Below are 18835 nucleotides of genomic sequence, written 5' to 3'. Positions count from 1 at the left end.
GAATAAAGGTATGTTTGATATACATGTTATTGATGTGTACCTTACTAATGCTCGTAGTAGCACCTGGGTATTTGATACTGGTTCCGTTACTCATATTTGTAACTGGAAATAGGAGCTACAGATTAAACGAAGATTGGCTAAGGACGAGGTGACGATGCGCGTGGGGAATGGTTCCAAGGTCGATGTGATCGTCATCGACACTCTACCTCTACATCTACCTTCGGATTAGTTTTAGACCTGAATAATTGTTATTTGGTGCCAGCATTGAGCATGAACATTATATTTGGATCTTATTTAGTGTGATACGGTTATTCATTTAAATCGAAAAATAATGGTTGTTCTATTTATATGAGTAATATCTTTTATGGTCATGCACCCTTGAAGAGTGGTCTATTTCTGTTGAATCTCGATTGTGGTGATACACATATTCATAATATTGATGCCAAAAGATGCAAAGTTGATAATTCTAGTGCAACATATTTGTGGCACTGCCGTTTAGGTCATATTGGTGTAAAGTGCATGAAGAAACTCCCTGCTGATGGACTTTTGGAATCACTTGATTATGAATCATTTGATTCTTGCGAACCATGCCTCATGGGCAAGATGACTAAAACTCCATTCTACAGAACAATGGAGCGAGCCAATGACTTATTGAAAATAATACATACCGATGTATGCGGTCCGATGAGTGTTGAGGCATGTTGCGGGTATCGTTATTTTCTAACCTTCCACTACTAGCAGCGCGGGTAAAATGGCTACTAGCAGCGCGGGTACCCACGCTCCTAGTATCGTGCTACAGCTAATAGTTAGTAATAGCGTGGGTTAAACCCGCGCTACTACTAACTTTGTTAGTAGTAGCGTGTGCCACCCACGCTGCTGCTCGCGCTACTACTAATGAAATAGTAGTAGCATGGGTAAAAAAAACCAACGCTACTAGTATCCTATATACTAGTAGCCCTCAGTTTCCTCCCCACGCTACTACTAACAATTTAGGAATTAAAAAATAAATAAATTAGATGTAGTATTCATGAATGGTAATACGTCCAATGCAAAACAAACGAATGTCACTGAACCATCTCAATATTCCATTTAACATGTCACAGAACCATCTCAAGATTCGATTTAACATCAGACACACACAACCACACAACCATCATCGTAAGCTGGGTACCTTCCCTAGTGGTCTACCACTCTTACCTTCCCTAGTGGTCTACCACCAACCTAAACAGACCACTTCTCTAGATGTATCTACCTAGGCTCGGAGTTCAGACGTCGGTGGACTCGAATCCTCCCTCCCCCGGACGGTGGCGTCAAGGTCCTCCACACCTCAGCGACCTCCGGCGTCGAAATCACCTGGACGATCATCTGTGCGACATAGCAACCAGGCTTCACGGCGAAGTCCGTCTCCGAGTGGTTGAAGAGCACAGCGCCACCGGGCCGTGGTAGTTAGCGTCGATCACCTCTGCGCCCATGTCGGGAAAGTGAAAACTTGTTAGTACGCAAATTGCATCAGTTCAACCAAATAGTACTAGCAAACATGCACGAATAGGGAAAAGAAATTTTCTCATTCACCTAGTTAGGTATCAACTATTTAAATAAAAAATCACAAGAAAAGCATTAAGAAAGAGGCCTGCTGGACTGTTTGAAATATCACTGCTGGTAACAAAGATCAGATACAGGTACGAGTTCTGCATATTCTCACATGGTTTCTTCTCATGTTACTTATGCTTAGGGGGTTACCTTTGTTTGTATTAAATAATCAGGACATTGATTGATTTTAGTTTGATAACTTTATGTATTGTGTTGTGCATATACGTTAGATTGTGCTGTGTTCATTGTGGCTAGTGGGAAATATTGTAACTAATGTTATCAATATGCTAGTGGTACAAAGAACTAATGCCGGTGATTCGAAAGTAACACGCCTAAGAACTAAGATTTCCTTCAATGTTGGTTCAACTAGATGTAAATGACATCCTTGCAAACTAGTGAGTGTCAACTTGCTATAGTGCCAAGGGTGCATTTACATGAGGACCAAAGAGAAACAACAGCATGCATGGTCTGAATCAGTGGTTGGTAGGATCAAAACAACAAAGAACTAATGGCACTGCTGTTATCACAGGGCTCATCTGGGAAGCTCCTTACCGTGGTTCATATGTCCAGCCTAGCTATATCATCAAGCTTATATTTATTTATTTCTTGACCATGCATATCCAAGTAGTACTATGCAAAAAACGACAGATACAGGAAGTAGTGAGACATGTGAGGTACCAGTACTGGATGCATACGCTAAATGAATGAGTGAGGAGTGATGGTAGTGTGGTACTGACCCAGCAACCAGCTCAAGTAGCTGAGGGAATAGCTCTGATTCTCTGAGCCTGATGATCTCGGAGGTGGTGGTGTCGATGGACTGGGTGGCCACCAGCATCTTGGACTCGAGGCTCTCCATCTCCATCCTGTTCTTCTCCATCTTGAGGTAGTTCACACCCCTCACCTCCTGCTTCGTCAGCAGCCCCACCTTCTTATCATGCTCCTGCTTAAGCCCCTCGTAGTTGTGCCCAGTCGATTGTGCGGTCAGCGAAAGCGTCACATAATAGTATGTGGTAAGTTTTGATGCGATAAAAGGGAAAAAATTGACTCTGCAAAGCCATGTATGCACTATTCCTATCTACATCAAAAGAATCACAAAGATTTGTATCTTTAAAATCTGTAAAATAAAGCTGACATTTCATGATTACTTAGTGAAAGACAATGAAACAGCCTATCTTTAGTTCTTTACCATGGCAAATGAGCTGAAAAAGTTTAAAACTATTCGATGAAGGATCACATCAGTTGTATACCAATATTCGGAGAATAGAGCAGCACACGAAATTATGTCTTACAGGTTATAAAATAACGCGCAAAGATCGAACATTTTTTGTATCTATATGCAGAACCATTGCTACTGAAGGCAAATTGCCTGCTGTTTATTTGCAGAGGTTACCCCACTCTGTCTGATATATGTAAGACAAGTGCATTTACTACTTTGTTGGATTTATACGAGAACAAATAAAGCATATCATGTTTTTCTAGTGTATTCACGTATAAGTTGTACACTTGCACAGCATGTTAAGTAGCAAGAGAGAGGGATCCAAGAATTTTGTGGGGAGGCATAATAGCATAACGGAAAGGGACTTGAATTTTCTAGATAAGAGGCATATGAAGGCCAAAAGCATTTGCGAGATTCAGTTCAATATACTTAGAGAATCACTGATTTAGCTCTCGAACATCTAAAACAAACTACTGGACATTGGGCAAGTAGTACTGATTCTCAAAATAAAATGACGCCAAGCAAGGACAAGTGGTATATGCGATATGGGAAGCTACCAGTCTACCACCACTATCCTAAACAATGAGCACACGAACACATTACTGACGGTCTGACGCCACATCTCAAACACTTGGTGCATTAGTCGAGTTACTGATGTAGGTAAGATCCTTCATCTGCATCTCAGAAGCGGCTCTGCCCAGAATCCCCATGGGCGCGGACAGCTAAATTGGAACAGCAAAACCACATGCACTATAAATCAATTTAATCCAGACAGACGCTGCAGTTCATCAGCTAAACAATAGAGCAGATTGACATGAAATTTTGTTTCTGTACACACGTTAATTTCTGGCTACCAAAATTTGAGGGGTAAAAAACATGGCAATAAAACTCTTACACTGAATATTCGTGTACACATTCCTACAATGAATTTGTGCACACATTCTTCCACTAGTCACTACTAGTTACAGGATTGAATTGTGATACCCTGAAACTAATATCAAGGTGCTGCAACAGTCTAAATAAAAAAAATCTTCATCTAACGAGGAAACTCTGATGAAAGATACCATCTCTTGCTCTGAATCTTCTGTAGACATTCTTACACTGAATTTATGAACACATTCTTCTACTATCCACTACTTACTAGTCACAGGGATTGAATGCTAAAATCAAGGTACTACAACAATCTAGTCTAGATAAACAACACAGGGCGCAGGGGGGAAGTCCTCTTCGTAACAAAATCTCGCGGAAACCGCCTCATTAGTTGGAATTAGGATGCTATGGCCAAACAAACTGAAAAGGGAAAAAAGGCGGCCGCACTGACCTTGATGAACTCGGCGGGGACGCCGCGGACACGCTCGACGAGCAGGCCGGCGCCCTCGTGCTCGCGCACCAGGCGCGCCATGCTTTCCTTCCCCGCCTGCACATGACCTACCAAATCGAATCCAAGGGGGTCAGGGGCTGTCTGTGGTGAAGAGAAAGAGAGGATAAGGGGGAACCTCACCTCCATGGCGTCGGTCCGCACTAGCAGCAGTAGGAGGAGGGTCGGAGGAGCAAGTAGCAAGACCTCCGGCGGGCCGTCTGCATCAGCGGCGGGCAAGAGGGAGCCCTCCCCGCGCCGTGCCGCACCCGGAGAAGGGGGCCCCTAGCTAGGGTTTGGGGCCGGCACAAGGACACGGCGAGGAGGAGGATCCGCGCGTGAGGTGGGGGCGCCGGCGGTGGGGTTGGGGGAGAGGAGGTCGTCGCCGTCGGCGGTGGCGGCGGGGTTGGTTGGGGGAAACGTGGGTAGTGGAGGACGAGGAGAGGCGTCGGGGGAGAGAAAGGCAAAGCAGGGGTGAAAGGCTGAGGTGGGGCGGCAAGGAGATAACTTAGGGTGCGTTTGGTTCCTTGGCAAAAATCGTTTTTGCCTTGCTAGGCTAGGCTTGCCGTTTGGTAGCGCAAAAACATTCTAGCTTTTGGGGGCAGCTAGCCTCGCTCGGCCAGAAAATCCTCGCTCCGCGGGGAGAGCCGATTCGGCTCGCCCTCGACGGCAAAACTGGAACGCGCGAAAAATTCTAGGCGGAACTCTCCGGATGGATAAGTCCGTCTGCAATAAATCCTTAAATCTACGTTCTCCACTCCGACCTCCTCCTTCACTTTCCCCTCCGATTTTTCCTCATCCCAACGAAATCCTCCGAAGCTGCAGAGATAAATCGAGCGTGTTGGCCCAAGTTGCCCTCCACGATTAGCTGAAGGCGCGGCGCATTAGATTTGACAGGGAAAGCTTGCATCCGCCTTGCTCAAGTCTGTCCGCCCCCATCTGCCTTGCTCAGGTCTGTGTCCGCCTCATCTCTTGATTTCTCCTATGTATGCGTGTGCACTTTTCTTGGCAATAGATCAGCTGGTTCAGGAATTGATTGGTACTAGAAGAAACAAATCGTAAATACTACCTTTCTATACTCCCAGTCATCTTATCCAAGGCTGGATTCTTGTTAGGTGACCTGGCTTTGGGATTAGATTGGTACGGCTAAGGTGATAGCAAACTGTAGTATAATGCCACTGTGGCGTTGGGGTTGGGAAGGATAATGTTGTTGGCAGGCACCCAACTCTTGATTTTTATTCCAAACCAGACTCCAATTGAGTAGCTTATAGGAGTGCATGACAGGAATTGATTTTACTGGAACATGTACGATGCATCTACATGTGCATCCTTAATTTGGTCTGTACTGAATATGCATGCAGAGCTATCTACTTCTCAGGCATCTGAACTGATTCATTAGTTCTGCATATGTATTTTCTAAAACAGAGCTTCCTTTGTTTTTTGTCTTGTGCCTGCATCTTATTTTCATTTATATCAACAAAGGTTTGTCTATGGTAGCCCCAAGTTGTAGATGAAATGCTACGTTACTACAAAGAGAAGATTCAGTCTGAGGAAAAACAATTTGTCTTCAAAGAGACACATCATGAGGAGTGTGCAAAACAAATCAATGCAAAGTTTACCACCGCCTTCACACAAAGGCAAGTTTATCACAAGTTCCATAAGCTGAAAGGTCAGTGGAAGATCATACTAGAGGCGAAGAACTTAAGCGGTGCCAATTTTGATGATGTCAACAAGATAATATTATATGACGAGACTGAAGTTGTTCGGATGAAGAACGTGAGCACTACTTCTAAATTTTGTCAAACTATATTTCCATCTTGTATTATGTTTTGTCTTTTATAACTAACATTTTCATGTTTCCTTCTCTCTTCCAGAACAAAGACAAAAGGGCAAAATATATCAATGTGCCTATTGCCAACTTTGATGAGATGGAGTTCATATTTCAGGATAAGCATGCTACCGGGGAGTTCACGGTCCTTCAAACATCCTATGACCGTGTTCATGCTCGTGACAAGGATTTTATTGGTGACACCGAGAAGAGTGTGATTGATATTGAGATTGATCCTGCAACACAATATGATTCAGATTGTCTTCCCGACGACACCAATAATGAAAGCTCATCTTCGAAGCGTCCTAGAGGTGGCAAACGCGATAAGGGTAAGAGGGTCAAGTGTGAGGAGAGTGTAGTTCAAGACATGACGCGGTCTCTGCGTGATATGTCGGATACTATGCGTTTCACACACGTGACCAACCCGAATGAGAATTTATTCAAAATAATTGATGACATGGAAGAATACCCTCTCTTTGTCCGACTTGCACTACAGACATCTTTGGCCACCAGTGAACAAGTGGCGTCCATGTTAAAAGGGAGGCCGATGACTGCTATTCAAGAGTTCGTGCGGCGCTGGGTTGGTGATAACTTTCCTGAACACGTCCATGTCGCTCCTGACGTGTGATTCATTTTGCTGTAAATTTTTAGGATTATTTTGTATGTCTTCCAGCGTCGTCTCCTATGGAAATAATGTCCATGCCTCATGCTTGCATGTAATAATGTCATTCAGTTTTTCATTCCTGGAAAATAAGCTTGTTACCCAGATTTTTTTATCAGTCATTGTGTTTGCAAAGTGTGTTAAATTTATAATCATAAAGTTGCGTTGAATTTTTGCATGACTATTTAGAACTTGATCTGCCTGTAGTCATTTCTCTGTTTCACTGATTTTTTTCCCATGATATTGTACTGTTGATGCATTTGTTATAAGCTAGATGTATTTGGATACTGTGAAGATGAGCTACTTTGCCCGCACCACAACCAAACGACTAGCTGCTGGCCCTTGCCAGCAACGGCATTGAACCAAACATGCAGCTAAGGCAAAGGTAGCCCATCCGAGCTAAGCTAGCTAGGCTAGCTCAGCTATGGGCAAGCTGGGCAATACAACCAAACGCACCCTTAGCTGTAGCGTTGGGTTTATACCCCACGCTAATCAAACGCTACTACTATATGGCATGCCGTGGATGCACAGTGGAGACCATTTAGTAGTAGCGTGGGATTTATAACCCGCGCTACTACTATCAACTTAGTAGTAGCGTGGGTTTATAACCCGCGCTACTACTATGGCTGGTCCCGAGGGGCACGGTGAAAATAACTTAGTAGTAGCGCGGGTTATAAACCCGCGCTACTACTATCAACTTAGTAGTAGCGGGGTTTATAAACCCACGCTACTACTAAGTAGCAGTAGCGAGGGTTATAAACCCACGCTACTAGTAAGCGTCTGTCTATAAGCTTTTCCCTAGTAGTGTTCATAGATTATTTGAGCAGATATGGGTATATCTACTTAATGAAACACAAGTGTGAAACATTTGAAAAGTTCAAAGAATTTCAGAGAGAAGTGGGGAATCATCGTAACAAGAAAATAAAGTTTCTATGATCTGATCGCGAAGGCGAATATTTGAGTTATGAGTTTGGCCTTCATTTAAAATAATGTGAATAGTTTCAATACTCACGCCACCCAGAACACCACAGCGTAATGGTGTGTCCGAACATCATAACCGTACTTTATTAGATATGGTGCGATCTATGATGTCTCTTACCGATTTACCACTATCGTTTTGGGGTTATGCATTAGAGACAACTGCATTCACGTTAAATAGGGCACCGTCTAAATCCGTTGAGACGACACCGTATGAAATGTGGTTTGGCAATAAACCTAAGCTGTCATTTCTTAAGTTTGGGGTTGCGACACTTATGTCAAAAGGCTTCAGCCTGATAAGCTCAAACCCAAATCGGAGAAGTGCGTCTTTATAGGATACCCTAAGGAAACAATTGGGGACACCTTCTACCACAAATCCGAAGGCAAAATCTTTGTTGCCAAGAATGGAACCTTTCTAGAGAAGGAGTTTCTCTCGAAAGAAGTGAGTGGGAGGAAAGTAGAACTTGATGAGGTAATTATACCTTCTCTCAATTTGGAAAGTAGCTCATCAGAGAAATCCGTTCCTGTGGTGCCTACACCAACTAGAGAGGAAGCTAACGATGATGATCATGAAACTTCATATCAAGTTACTACCGAACCTCGTAGTTCAATCAAAACATGATCGACACCAGATTGGTACGGCAATCCTATTCTGGAAGTCATGTTAGTAGACCATGGCGAAGCTACGAACTATGAAGAAGCTATGATGAGCCCAGATTCTGATAAATGGCTTGAGGCCATGAAATCTGAGATAGGATCCATGTATGAGAACAAGGTATGGACTTTGGTGGATATGCCCGATGATCGGCAAGCCATAGAGAATAAATGGATCTTCAAGAAGAAGACTGACGCTGATGGTAATGTTACTGTCTACAAAGCTCGACTTGTCGCGAAAGGTTTTCGACAAGTTCAAGGGGTTGACTACGATGAGACTTTCTCACCCGTAGTGATGCTTAAGTATGTCTGAATCATGTTAGCAATTGCCGCATTTTATGATTATGAAATCTGGCAAATGGACACCAAAATTGCATTCCTTAATGGATTTCTTAAACAAGCGTTGTATATGATGCAACCAAAGGTGCTAACAAAGTGTGCAAGCGTCGATCCTAAAGGTGCTAACAAAGTGTGCAAGCTCCAGCGATCCATCTATGGACTAGTGCAAGCATCTCGGAGTTGGAATATACGTTTTGATGAGGTGATCAAAGCATATGGTTTTATACAGACTCTCAGAGAAGCCTATATTTACAAGAAAGTGAGTGGGAGCTCTATAACATTTCTAATATTATATGTGGATGACATATTGTTGACTGGAAATGATGTAGAATTTGTGGATAGCATAAAAGGATACTTGAATAAAAAAATTCAATGAAAGACCTCGGTGAGCTGCTTATATATTGGGCATCAAGATCTATAGAGATAGATCAAGACGCTTAATAGGACTTTCACAAAGCACATACCTTGACAAAGTTTTGTAGAAATTCAAAATGGATCAGTCAAAGAAAGGATTCTTGCCTGTATTGCAAGGTGTGAAATTGAGTCAGTCTCAATGCCCGACCACTGAAGAAGATACAGAGAAAATGAAAATCATTCCCTATGCTTCAACCATAGATTCTATAATGTATGTTATGCTTTGTACCAGACCTGATGTGTGCCTTGCCATAAGTCTGGCAGGGAGGTACGAAAATAATCCAGGAGTGGATCACTGGACAGCGATCAAGAACATCCTGAAGTACCTGAAAAGGACCAAGGATATGTTTCTCGTTTATGGAGGTGACGAAGAGCTTGTCGTAAATGGTTACGTCGATGCTAGTTTTGACACTGATCCGGATGACTCCAAGTCACAAACCAGATACGTATGTATTTTAAATGGTGGAGTTGTCAACTGGTGCAGTTCCAAGCGGCGGCGTGGCGGGATCTACGTGTGAAGTGGAGTACACAGTTTCTTTGGAAGCAGCAAATGAAGGAGTCTAGATGAAGGAGTTTATATCCGATCAAGGTGTAATACCTAGCGCATCGGGTCCAATTAAAATCTTTTGTGACAATACTGGAGCAATTGCCTTACGAAGGAATCCAGATTTCACAAAAGAACCAAACACATCAAGAGACACTTAAACTCCATCCGTGATCAAGTCAAGGAGGGAGACATAGAGATTTGCAAAATACACACAGATATGAATTTAGCAGACCCATTGACTAAGCCTCTTCCACGAGCAAAACATGATCAGCACCAAGACTCCATGGGTGTTAGAATCATTACAATGTAATCTAGATTATTGAGTCTAGTGCAAGTGGGAGACTAGAGGAAATATGCCCTAGAGGCAACAATAAAGTTGTTATTTTATATTTCCTTATTTCATGATAAATGTTTATTATTCATGCTAGAATTGTATTAATCGGAAACTTGATACATGTGTGGATACATAGAAAAAATACCGTGTCCCTAGTAAGCCTCTACTAGACTAGCTCGTTGATCAAAGATGGTTAAGTTTCCTAACCATAGACATGAGCTGTCATTTGATAAACGAGATCACATCATTAGCAGAATTATGTGATGGACAAGACCCATTCATTAGCTTAGCATTATGATCGTTCAGTTTTATTGCTATTACTTTCTTCATGTCAAATACATATTCCTCCGACTATGAGATTATGCAACTCCCGGATACCGGAGGAATGCTTTGTGTGCTATCAAACATCACAACATAACTAGGTGATTATAAAGATGCTCCACAGGTATCTATGAAGGTGTTTGTTCGGTTGGAATAGATCGAGATTAGGATTTGTCATTCTGAGTAACAGAGAGGTATATCGGGGCCCTCTCGGTAATACACATCATAAGAAGCCTTGCAAGCAAAGTGACTAATGAGTTAGTTGTAGGATGATGTATTACGGAACGAGTAAAGAGACTTGCCGGTAACGAGATTGAACTAGGTATGAAGATACCGCGATCGAATCTCGGGGAAGTAACATACCGATGACAAAGGGAATAACGTATGTTGTCATAACGGTTCGACCAATAAAGATCTTCGTAGAATATGTGGGAGCCAATATGAGCATCCAGCACTACAAAAAAAAAGACACATCCGTGACATTTTGGGCCGAACGAATTTTTTTTCTGTCATACATATGACACTTCTATGACGATAATTGTGACAGAACCCGGTATCATCATAGATGTGGTGGGCTCCTACTTCTATGACAAAAAATCATGACAGAAAATGGGCTTTTCGTCCTGGGCGGTCCGGAGACGCAGCTGCATGACATTCTTTGGGCCGTCCATGACGGAAAAAACCATGGTAGAAGCGAGGGGTAGGAAAATTTCGGGGAGTTGCCGGTTACGGTGGGAGGTCGGGGGCCGAGCGATGCACGTTTCTCTCTTACACGTGCACGTGTGTGTGCGAGGCGTTGGCTCTAACTGAACCGAGCGAGGCGTTGGGCTCTAACTGAACCCGAGCGATTGCACTGCAGGCTACGCGTTACTGAACCCGAGCGATCGATCGATGGCTGTTAACTGAACCAGATGGAGCGATTCCTTCGCTACTGCTGCTAACTGAAGTCGATCGATTGGATGAACATTGAGCGTTGTGGGGGGGGGGGTGGATGAACAGTGAGCGATGGCGTTGCCTCCGGATGAACAGGCCCCCGTGGTGTGGAGGGCTGGATGAACAGTAGACAGTGGAGGGGTGGCCGTGGAGGGGTGGTTGAACAAGACCCCGTGGTGTGGAGGGCTGGATGAACAGTAGACGATGGAGGGCTGGATGAACAGTAGACGGTGGAGGGCTGGATGAATAGTAGCCGGTGGAGTAGCACGCGGTGGAGGCTGGATGAACAGGAGCCCGTGGAGGCCGGAGGAGGTCGACGGTAGCCCGTGGAGGCTGGAGGAGGTCGACGGTGGAGATGAACAGTATCCCGTGGAGTCCCGTTTTGCGGTACGCCACACCCCTCCCGATGAACAGGACCCCCGTTTCGACCGTAGGAGGTCTGTTTCCTCCGTTTTGCGGTACACCACACCCCCTCCCGATGAACAGGACCCCTGTTTTGACCGTAGGAGGTCTGTTTCCTCCGTTTTGCGGTATGCCACACCCCTCCCGATCAACAGGACCCCCGTTTTGACTGTAGGAGGACCGTTTCCTCCGTTTTGCGGTACGCCACACCCCTCCCGATCAACAGGGCCCCGTTTCGAACGTAGGAGGTCCGTTTCCTCCGTTGTGCGGTACGCCAAGCCTCGTTTCCATCGCCTGTTCCGTCCAAGCCGGTTGGTTCCCACGCGTTCCGTTGCCTCCCGATGAACACGACGCATTCCGTTGCCTCCCCATGAACATGACGCATTCCGTTGCCTCCCCATGAACACGACGCATTCCATTGCCTCCCCATGAACATGACGCATTGCGTTGCCTCCCAATGAACACGAGCCCTCGCCATACGTATGCGCGACTAAGCGTTCGAGACCCCGCCCGTATGTACACATACGTGGCCATATTTTCTTTCTTGCACCCTGGCCACCGTACGTATGTGTACATGCTATGTGCACGCCTCTACAACGACACGTGCGCGCCTATACTACGATACGTGCGCGCCTCTACATCGACCAGTATGTACGTACACGTTCGCGACCAGGATGACAACGCTACGTACGCTTTGACCAGGTGGGTCCCGATTGTCAGACACTTCCTTGCCTGCGAAGATGTAGCTGGTGGGTCCCAGCAGTCAGGGGGGCGAATCGTTTTTTTTTTGCCCGGACGCACTTCCTTGCGTGCGAAGGTGTAGCTGCTGGGTCCCAGCAGTCAGGGGGGCGAATGGTTTTTTTTTCCCGGACGCACTTCCTTGCGTGCAAAGGTGTAGCTGCTGGGTCCCAGCAGTCACGGGGGCGAATCGTTTTTTTTGCTCGGACGCACTTCCTAGCGTGCGAAGGTGTAGCTGGTGGGTCCCAGCAGTCGGTGGGAGAATCGTTTTTTTTTCGGACGCACTTCCTTGCGTGCGAAGATGTAGCTGGTGGGTCCCAACAGTCAGGGGGGCGAATCATTTTTTTTTTCGGACCCACTTCCTTGCGTGGGAAGATGTAGCTCACGGGTCCCAGCAGTCAGGGGGCGAATCATTTTTTTTGCGAAATACGGTGGCCCGTCCGGTGGGTCTCCGCTGTCAGGTGGAGGAATAATTATTGTGCGCGTAATAAGGAGGCACTTCCTTGTGGTTGCCGTCGACCCAGCTGTCAGCCTCTCCACGTACAGTCCACGTCCGACGAAAGTTGTTCCTTGAACACGTTGACCACGCCGCGCCGAGAGCACCATGGCGGTGGACGACGGCGAGGCCTAGGAAGGGGACGACGCGGAGCCGGGGAAGACGCGGTAGTGGATGCACACGTGGAGAGGAGTATGAGGATTCACTGGTTCGGCTGCGCTGCCGTCGCCGCAGAATAACAGGGGGTGTGGGTGAGTGGAGGGATGGCCTGGCCAACGGTGGGAGTAGTAGGGGGCGGTGAGGCCTCCGCGGCAGCACAGCCGGCCCCGGGAGGCAGTAGCAGGCGGCACGACTAGCGCTGCTTTGGGCGGCTGGAGCAAGAAGACCAGAGGTTGAAGAAGCACGACGGCCGTTGGGTGGACATCGTACGGTCACTGCAGCTAGAATCGTTTATATTGACTAAGTTGACAAAGCCCTTGTTACGTCAACTTAGTAGGCCCACAGGTCAGCTTCCGAAAACGGTGCGCCCAAGATGTCAGGGGGAGGAATCATTTTTTGGGCGGGTGAAGCTAGAATATCCGAGATTGAAGAAGAAGCAGGGCATCCGTTGGATGGACATCTAACAGCCACTGCTGCTAGAACCGTGTGTTGACTATAAGTTAACAAAGCCTTGCATACGCGCCAACTCTGTTTTTTTAGGGTACGCGTCAACTTAGTAAGGCCAGAAGTGTGTGACAGAGAACTTATATCCCATTTGAGCTTTGTAAGAATGTGTAGCCCATTTTTGAATTCTAATGGAATTTACTATAGCCCATTTACAGTTTGTTAAAAGTACAGCCCATTTCAACGAACCGTTCAAAATAGAATTCAATAAAATTTCCCACATTTTGATGGGATCCGAATATTTTTATCCTGAAATTTCTAGTCAGATTAAATACAATTTCAATATAAATTTATATTACGTAAAAATCCAACGAAACATTGCGCTCGCAACAATTAATGAAATTAAAATTTTCAATATTCCAAAAATAATATTTTATAAAGTAATCACTGTTTGGTGCATTTTTTTATAGTTACTACCCAGTTTTTATAATTACATCCCATTTATTATTTCTTAAATCCCATTTTCTTGTTAAGCCTAATGCATCCCTCCTAGGAAAGCTTTGCAGCCCAGCGGGGTGGAGAATAACAACTTCACCTTGCTTGGGTATTCGTCAAAAGAAAGTATAGCTGGGCTAGCCATTTTCAGCTTGAAAAAAATTAATATCTGGGCTGGATATCTGGCCTGGGCTAGATGGGCCACAGCCCGCCCAGTTAATACCTGCAGCGATGTTTTCGTTGTTCTTCAGAGGAGAAAAATTAATATCTAGGTGTAGGACCTTGAGAAGAGGTGTCTAGAGGGGTGTGATTAGACACTAAGTACCAAAGTTGCAGTTTTTAGCTTCTTTAAGTTTAAGTGGAGTTTAGGCACAAGTTTAACATTCACAACATATAGCAAGCAAGCATGTAAAGAGTATATGAGCAGCGGAAAGTAAAGCATGCAACTTGCAAGAATGTAAAGGGAAGGGTTTTGGAAGATTCAAACGCAATTGAAGACACGGATGTTCTTGGCGTGGTTCCGATAGGTGGTGCTATCGTACATCCACGTTGATGGAGACTTCAACCCACGAAGGGTAACGGTTGAGCGAGTCCACGGAGGGCTCCACCCACGAAGGGTCCACGAAGAAGCAACCTTGTCTATCCCATCATGGCCGTCGCCCACGAAGGACTTGCCTCACTAGCGGTAGATCTTCACGAAGTAGGCGATCTCCTTGCCCTTACAAACTCCTTGGTTCAACTCCACAATCTTGTCGGAGGCTCCCAAGTGACACCTAGCCAATCTAGGAGACACCGCTCTCCAAGAAGTAACAAATGGTGCGTTGACGATGAACTCCTTGCTCTTGTGCTTCAAATGATAGTCTCCCCAACACTCAACTCTCTCTCATAGGATTTGGATCTGCTGGAAAGAAGATTTGAGTGGAAAGAAACTTGGGGAAGGCTAGAGATCAAGATTCATATGGTAGGAATGGAATATCTTGGCCTCAACACATGAGTAGGTAGTTCTCTCTCAAAACTGGTAAGTTGGAAGTGTAGGTTTGTTCTGATGGCTCTCTCCATGAATGAAGAGGAGGTGGAGGGGTATATATAGCCTCCACACAAAATCTAACCGTTACACACAATTTACCAATCTCGGTGGAACCGAATCAACAAACTCGGTCAGACCGATTTAGTAAACAATGAGACCGTTTGGACTTTCGGTTGGACCGAAATGCAACTCGGTAGGACCGATATGATTAGGGTTAGGGCATAACGTAATCTCGGTGAGACCGATTACACAAACTCGGTGAGACCGATTTTGGTAATTAGCTAACCAGAGAGTTGGTCAGGCAAACTCGGTGAGACCGATTACTCAAACTTGGTGAGACCGATTTTGGTAATGGACATACATAGAGAGATTGCAATCCCATCTCGGTGAGACCGAGATCCCTATTGGTGAGACCGATTTGCCTAGGGTTTGTGGCAGTGGCTATGACATCTGAACTCGGTGGCGCCGGATAGAAAGAATCGGTATGGCCGAGTTTGACTTTAGGTTTAGGTCATATGTGTGGAAGTGGGAAAGTAGTTGAGGGTTTTGGAGCATATCATTAAGCACTATGGAGCAAGAAACTCATTAAGCAACTCCTCATCCCTTATTGATAGTATTGGCTTTTCCTATAGACTCAATGTGATCTTGGATCACTAAAATGTAAAATGAAGAGTCTTGAGCTTGAAGCTTGAGCCAATCCTTTGTCCTTAGCATCTTGAAGGAGTTCCCACATCTTTTAGTCCATGCCACTCGATTGTTGAACTTATCTGAAACATACTAGAGAAAAGTGTTAGTCCAACAAGAGATATGTTGTCATTAATTACCAAAACCACCTAGGGAGCACTTGTGCTTACACTTGGGTAAACATGAAAAACTCTGCAGTGCTAACACCTCAAAAACACAAATACTGCTTGAGCTGCTTGGTCCCAGTTGTCGGCCACTTCTTGTGCAATTCTCTCGTTTATTGACTACTCCCTCACTTCCGGTTTATAATGCTCAATTCAAAAATCTCACTAATCAAGGTAGATGGCGAGTGGTGGAATACTTTTTGTAGTTTTGCAAAAGCACCTAATTAATGCTCTTGTTATCCTCAAAAAATTATGTTTATCAATGCATTAATTGCAATGCATGCATGCATAAAGTACATGCATTGGTCAATTTTCTCTTAATACTTGCATGCGATGATTTAATGCACCTTGGAATCTGAACATGTGATGGAAAACAACCAAATTGAGCCTTATAAAAGGGAAAAACTAAAATTTTGAGATAAGCCCTATAAACCGGAAAGGAGGGAGTACATAGGTTGACAATGGTGTGGGACCGTGATGTCAGGAAACTAGGAGGAAGCAAAATAAATTATACTTATATATATATATATATATATATATATATATATATATATATATATATATAATAAGGAGGCACTTGCGTACGTGAGGCTATGGACCTGGTGGGTCCCCATTGTCATCCTATCCAAGTAAAGTCATCTCCTCGCCCGTGCGCGCTTTCCGCCCAAAACAGTCAGCGTCGGCCAGCCCGCTTCCTGGTGCAAGCGATTGCTCCACCTTCAAACGACACAAGTGTCGTCCGTCCGTCCATCTGCCACACACATTAATGATACGCGGTTGCCGAGGCGGTTACTCCGGCGCCACACGTCCGTCCCTCCGCCCGCCCACCATTGCTATATAAACTGCTGCGCCGGCCATAGCCGCAGTCATCCGCATTCATTCCATTTCTCCTGTCCACACCACTACTACCCACCATGGCTTCCTCGCGCTCTAGCACTCTTCGGGACGAGCGGACGACGGACCACAAGGAGATGGCAGCCATTGCTGCCGACCTGCTGGCCGGCAGGCAGCCGGAGGACGACGACGTCCCAATGGAGAACATGGTAGTCGACGATCCGGCGCCAACCCCCTCTCCGCGCCATCCTCGCCGGTGCATTGCACCATGACCATCGGCGAGCGCCGTGACTAATATATGGACAGGCTGAGGTAGATGCGTAAGGAGCAGTTCCGGGAGGCGCAGGCCGACGCCGCCTACAACCACCATCTCCTCCAGGAGCACCTGCAGGCGGAGGAGCAGATCGCCGCGGAGCGGGCGGAGCAGGAGGCGCTGCTCGACTCGTACCGCTCCGCCCGCAAGGGCCGCCTCGAGCGCTAGCGGTACCGCAAGCGGGTGGCGGAGGCTGCGGCCGCCTACAAAGAGGCTAGAAAAGAGGGCGATGAAGCGGGCGAGGTGGTGTTTGGCGAGACCGAGGACGAGGCAGAGGACAATGACGGCTACGACGAGTCCCCGCTCTGCTGGCGTCGATGACACCCTGCTCCGCCGAGGCCCCGCGGCGCCAACAATGAGGCAGAGGACACCACCGGCTCCGCTGAGGCCCCGCCCCGCCAACAACGAGGCAGAAGACATCGCCGGCTCAGCCAAGGCCCCACCCTGCCGGCAACGTGGGGGAGGATTTCCACCGCTCCGCTGAGGCGCCGCCCGCCGGTAACGAGACAGAGGACATCGCCGGCTCCGCCGAGGCCCCGCCCCGCTGCCAACGAGGCCGCGCCACACAGAAAACGAGGACGAGTAGAACACGGTAGGTCGCCGCCGCTCGGGTCCAAGTAAGGCCACCGCTGCTACCCTCCGGTTGAAGCCAAGCTAGGCGGGTTGACCATTGAAGGCCGGTTAGCTTCTTGGCGACGAAGTGGAGTCGGAGAGCTGCGCTAGAGAAGAACGCTGCTTCTACTTAACTGTTGGTGCAGTTGGCTAACTAACACGTGGGCCCAACAGGCCACATGTCAGTTACGCAACTGCACCTGCAGTTAATTCACTGAAGCTTTTGTTCGGCTCAGCGGGACACAGGTGGGTAGCTTAGGTTAATTAATTATACCTCCAGCGCACCCCTTTTTAGTTTTTTTTAGAAAAGGTGGATGACCCCCGGCCTCTACATCTGGGAGATGCATGCGGCCACAAACACCCCTTTTTAGTTGAAGAATGTATGAAATGTAATGAAATCCGGCATGTTTATATGAAATCCGACTGTGTATGAATGAATTTTTTTCGATTAGTTCGAATTCCTGTATCACTGGCATTGGATGAACATGCAAAACAATACGTACTAGCATTATTCCCAGGGTGATCACCACATTTGCAGCAGTTTCACATGTACTCCCTCCGGTCCTTTCTAGTCTGCATACAAGTTTTGTCTGTAGTCAAAGTATCTCTACTTTGACCAATCTTATACAAAAAAAGTATGCACTTTCACAATGTACGAAGTAAAAAGGAACAGAAGGAGTACAAAGAGTTTGAGCAGCTTTTTAGCGTTTCTGTACATTACAATCAAACACATAGGCGTGACAATTCATAGAGAACATTCAAAACAATCGATGATTATGCATCTCGGCGACTCACATGTCAGAGGCAATATTTACTTCACAACTAAAGATAAAGAAAAAATTGATCACCGCTGCTGACAGCAAAGGGCGTCCCATTTGAAAATATCAAACGCATATCTTGCTAAAATCAATGAGCAAAATTTGACAAGGTTATCCCATTCCAAAATATCAAATGCCTACGATTGTGGAATGGTCAGGGTTTGCCATCAGTTCGGACATTGACATGGCACCTCGTGCTAAATAAACCAGCTGTTCTTTTTGTGCAGTTCCACCAAAATCAACCAAATTCGCGCGTAGCTTGTATCATTGCGCCCTTATATGTTGCAACGCCTTGAACTTATGGGCACCTCCTTTCTTGTGGTGGAAATGAATGATTCGATGTATTCATGAACATTTTGTGCAGTTCCTGTTGAAATCAAGCTGAGCACCCCTGTTTGCACAAATACAAAAAAGTGATTAGTATAAAGCAAATTGTACTATGAATTGACAGTTTCAACAGGCACATACATGGTCCAT

General features: G+C 45.8%; 2 protein-coding genes across 5 annotated transcripts; one reads left to right on the top strand and one right to left on the bottom strand.

The window, feature by feature from the left end:
- Positions 1 to 1028: 1028 nt before the first annotated feature.
- LOC119335934 (protein ALTERED PHOSPHATE STARVATION RESPONSE 1-like) lies at positions 1029 to 4679 on the bottom strand. Of its 3 annotated transcripts, XM_037607979.1 has the most exons (5): positions 4308 to 4679; positions 4128 to 4234; positions 2328 to 2530; positions 2143 to 2220; positions 1029 to 1462 (listed from the first exon to the last, which is right to left on the bottom strand). In XM_037607979.1, the coding sequence occupies exons 2-4, from the start codon at positions 4206 to 4208 to the stop codon at positions 2190 to 2192; spliced, it is 315 nt and encodes a 104-aa protein (XP_037463876.1). In that variant the 5' UTR covers positions 4209 to 4234; positions 4308 to 4679; the 3' UTR covers positions 1029 to 1462; positions 2143 to 2189. The 3 variants fall into 3 exon arrangements, 2 of the variants coding, with proteins under 2 accessions (XP_037463876.1, XP_037463877.1); XR_005162136.1 differs by lacking the exon at positions 2143 to 2220 and having other exon boundaries at positions 1048 to 1462; positions 2328 to 3528; positions 4308 to 4670; XM_037607980.1 differs by lacking the exon at positions 2143 to 2220 and having other exon boundaries at positions 1048 to 1462; positions 4308 to 4667.
- Positions 4680 to 4928: 249 nt separating this feature from the next.
- On the top strand, positions 4929 to 6718 carry LOC119335167. Of its 2 annotated transcripts, XM_037607332.1 has the most exons (3): positions 4929 to 5115; positions 5646 to 5939; positions 6038 to 6718. In XM_037607332.1, exons 2-3 carry the CDS (start codon positions 5679 to 5681, stop codon positions 6617 to 6619), a joined length of 843 nt encoding a protein of 280 aa, XP_037463229.1. In that variant the 5' UTR covers positions 4929 to 5115; positions 5646 to 5678; the 3' UTR covers positions 6620 to 6718. The 2 variants fall into 2 exon arrangements, with proteins under 2 accessions (XP_037463229.1, XP_037463230.1); XM_037607333.1 differs by lacking the exon at positions 4929 to 5115 and having other exon boundaries at positions 5592 to 5939.
- Positions 6719 to 18835: the final 12117 nt, after the last annotated feature.

The sequence above is a fragment of the Triticum dicoccoides genome, chromosome 7B (genome assembly GCF_002162155.2).
Source record: "Triticum dicoccoides isolate Atlit2015 ecotype Zavitan chromosome 7B, WEW_v2.0, whole genome shotgun sequence".
Classification (NCBI taxonomy): Eukaryota; Viridiplantae; Streptophyta; class Magnoliopsida; order Poales; family Poaceae; genus Triticum; species Triticum dicoccoides.
The sequence above is the reverse complement of the archived record's forward strand: the minus strand, read 5'-3'. Positions and strand labels throughout refer to the sequence as shown.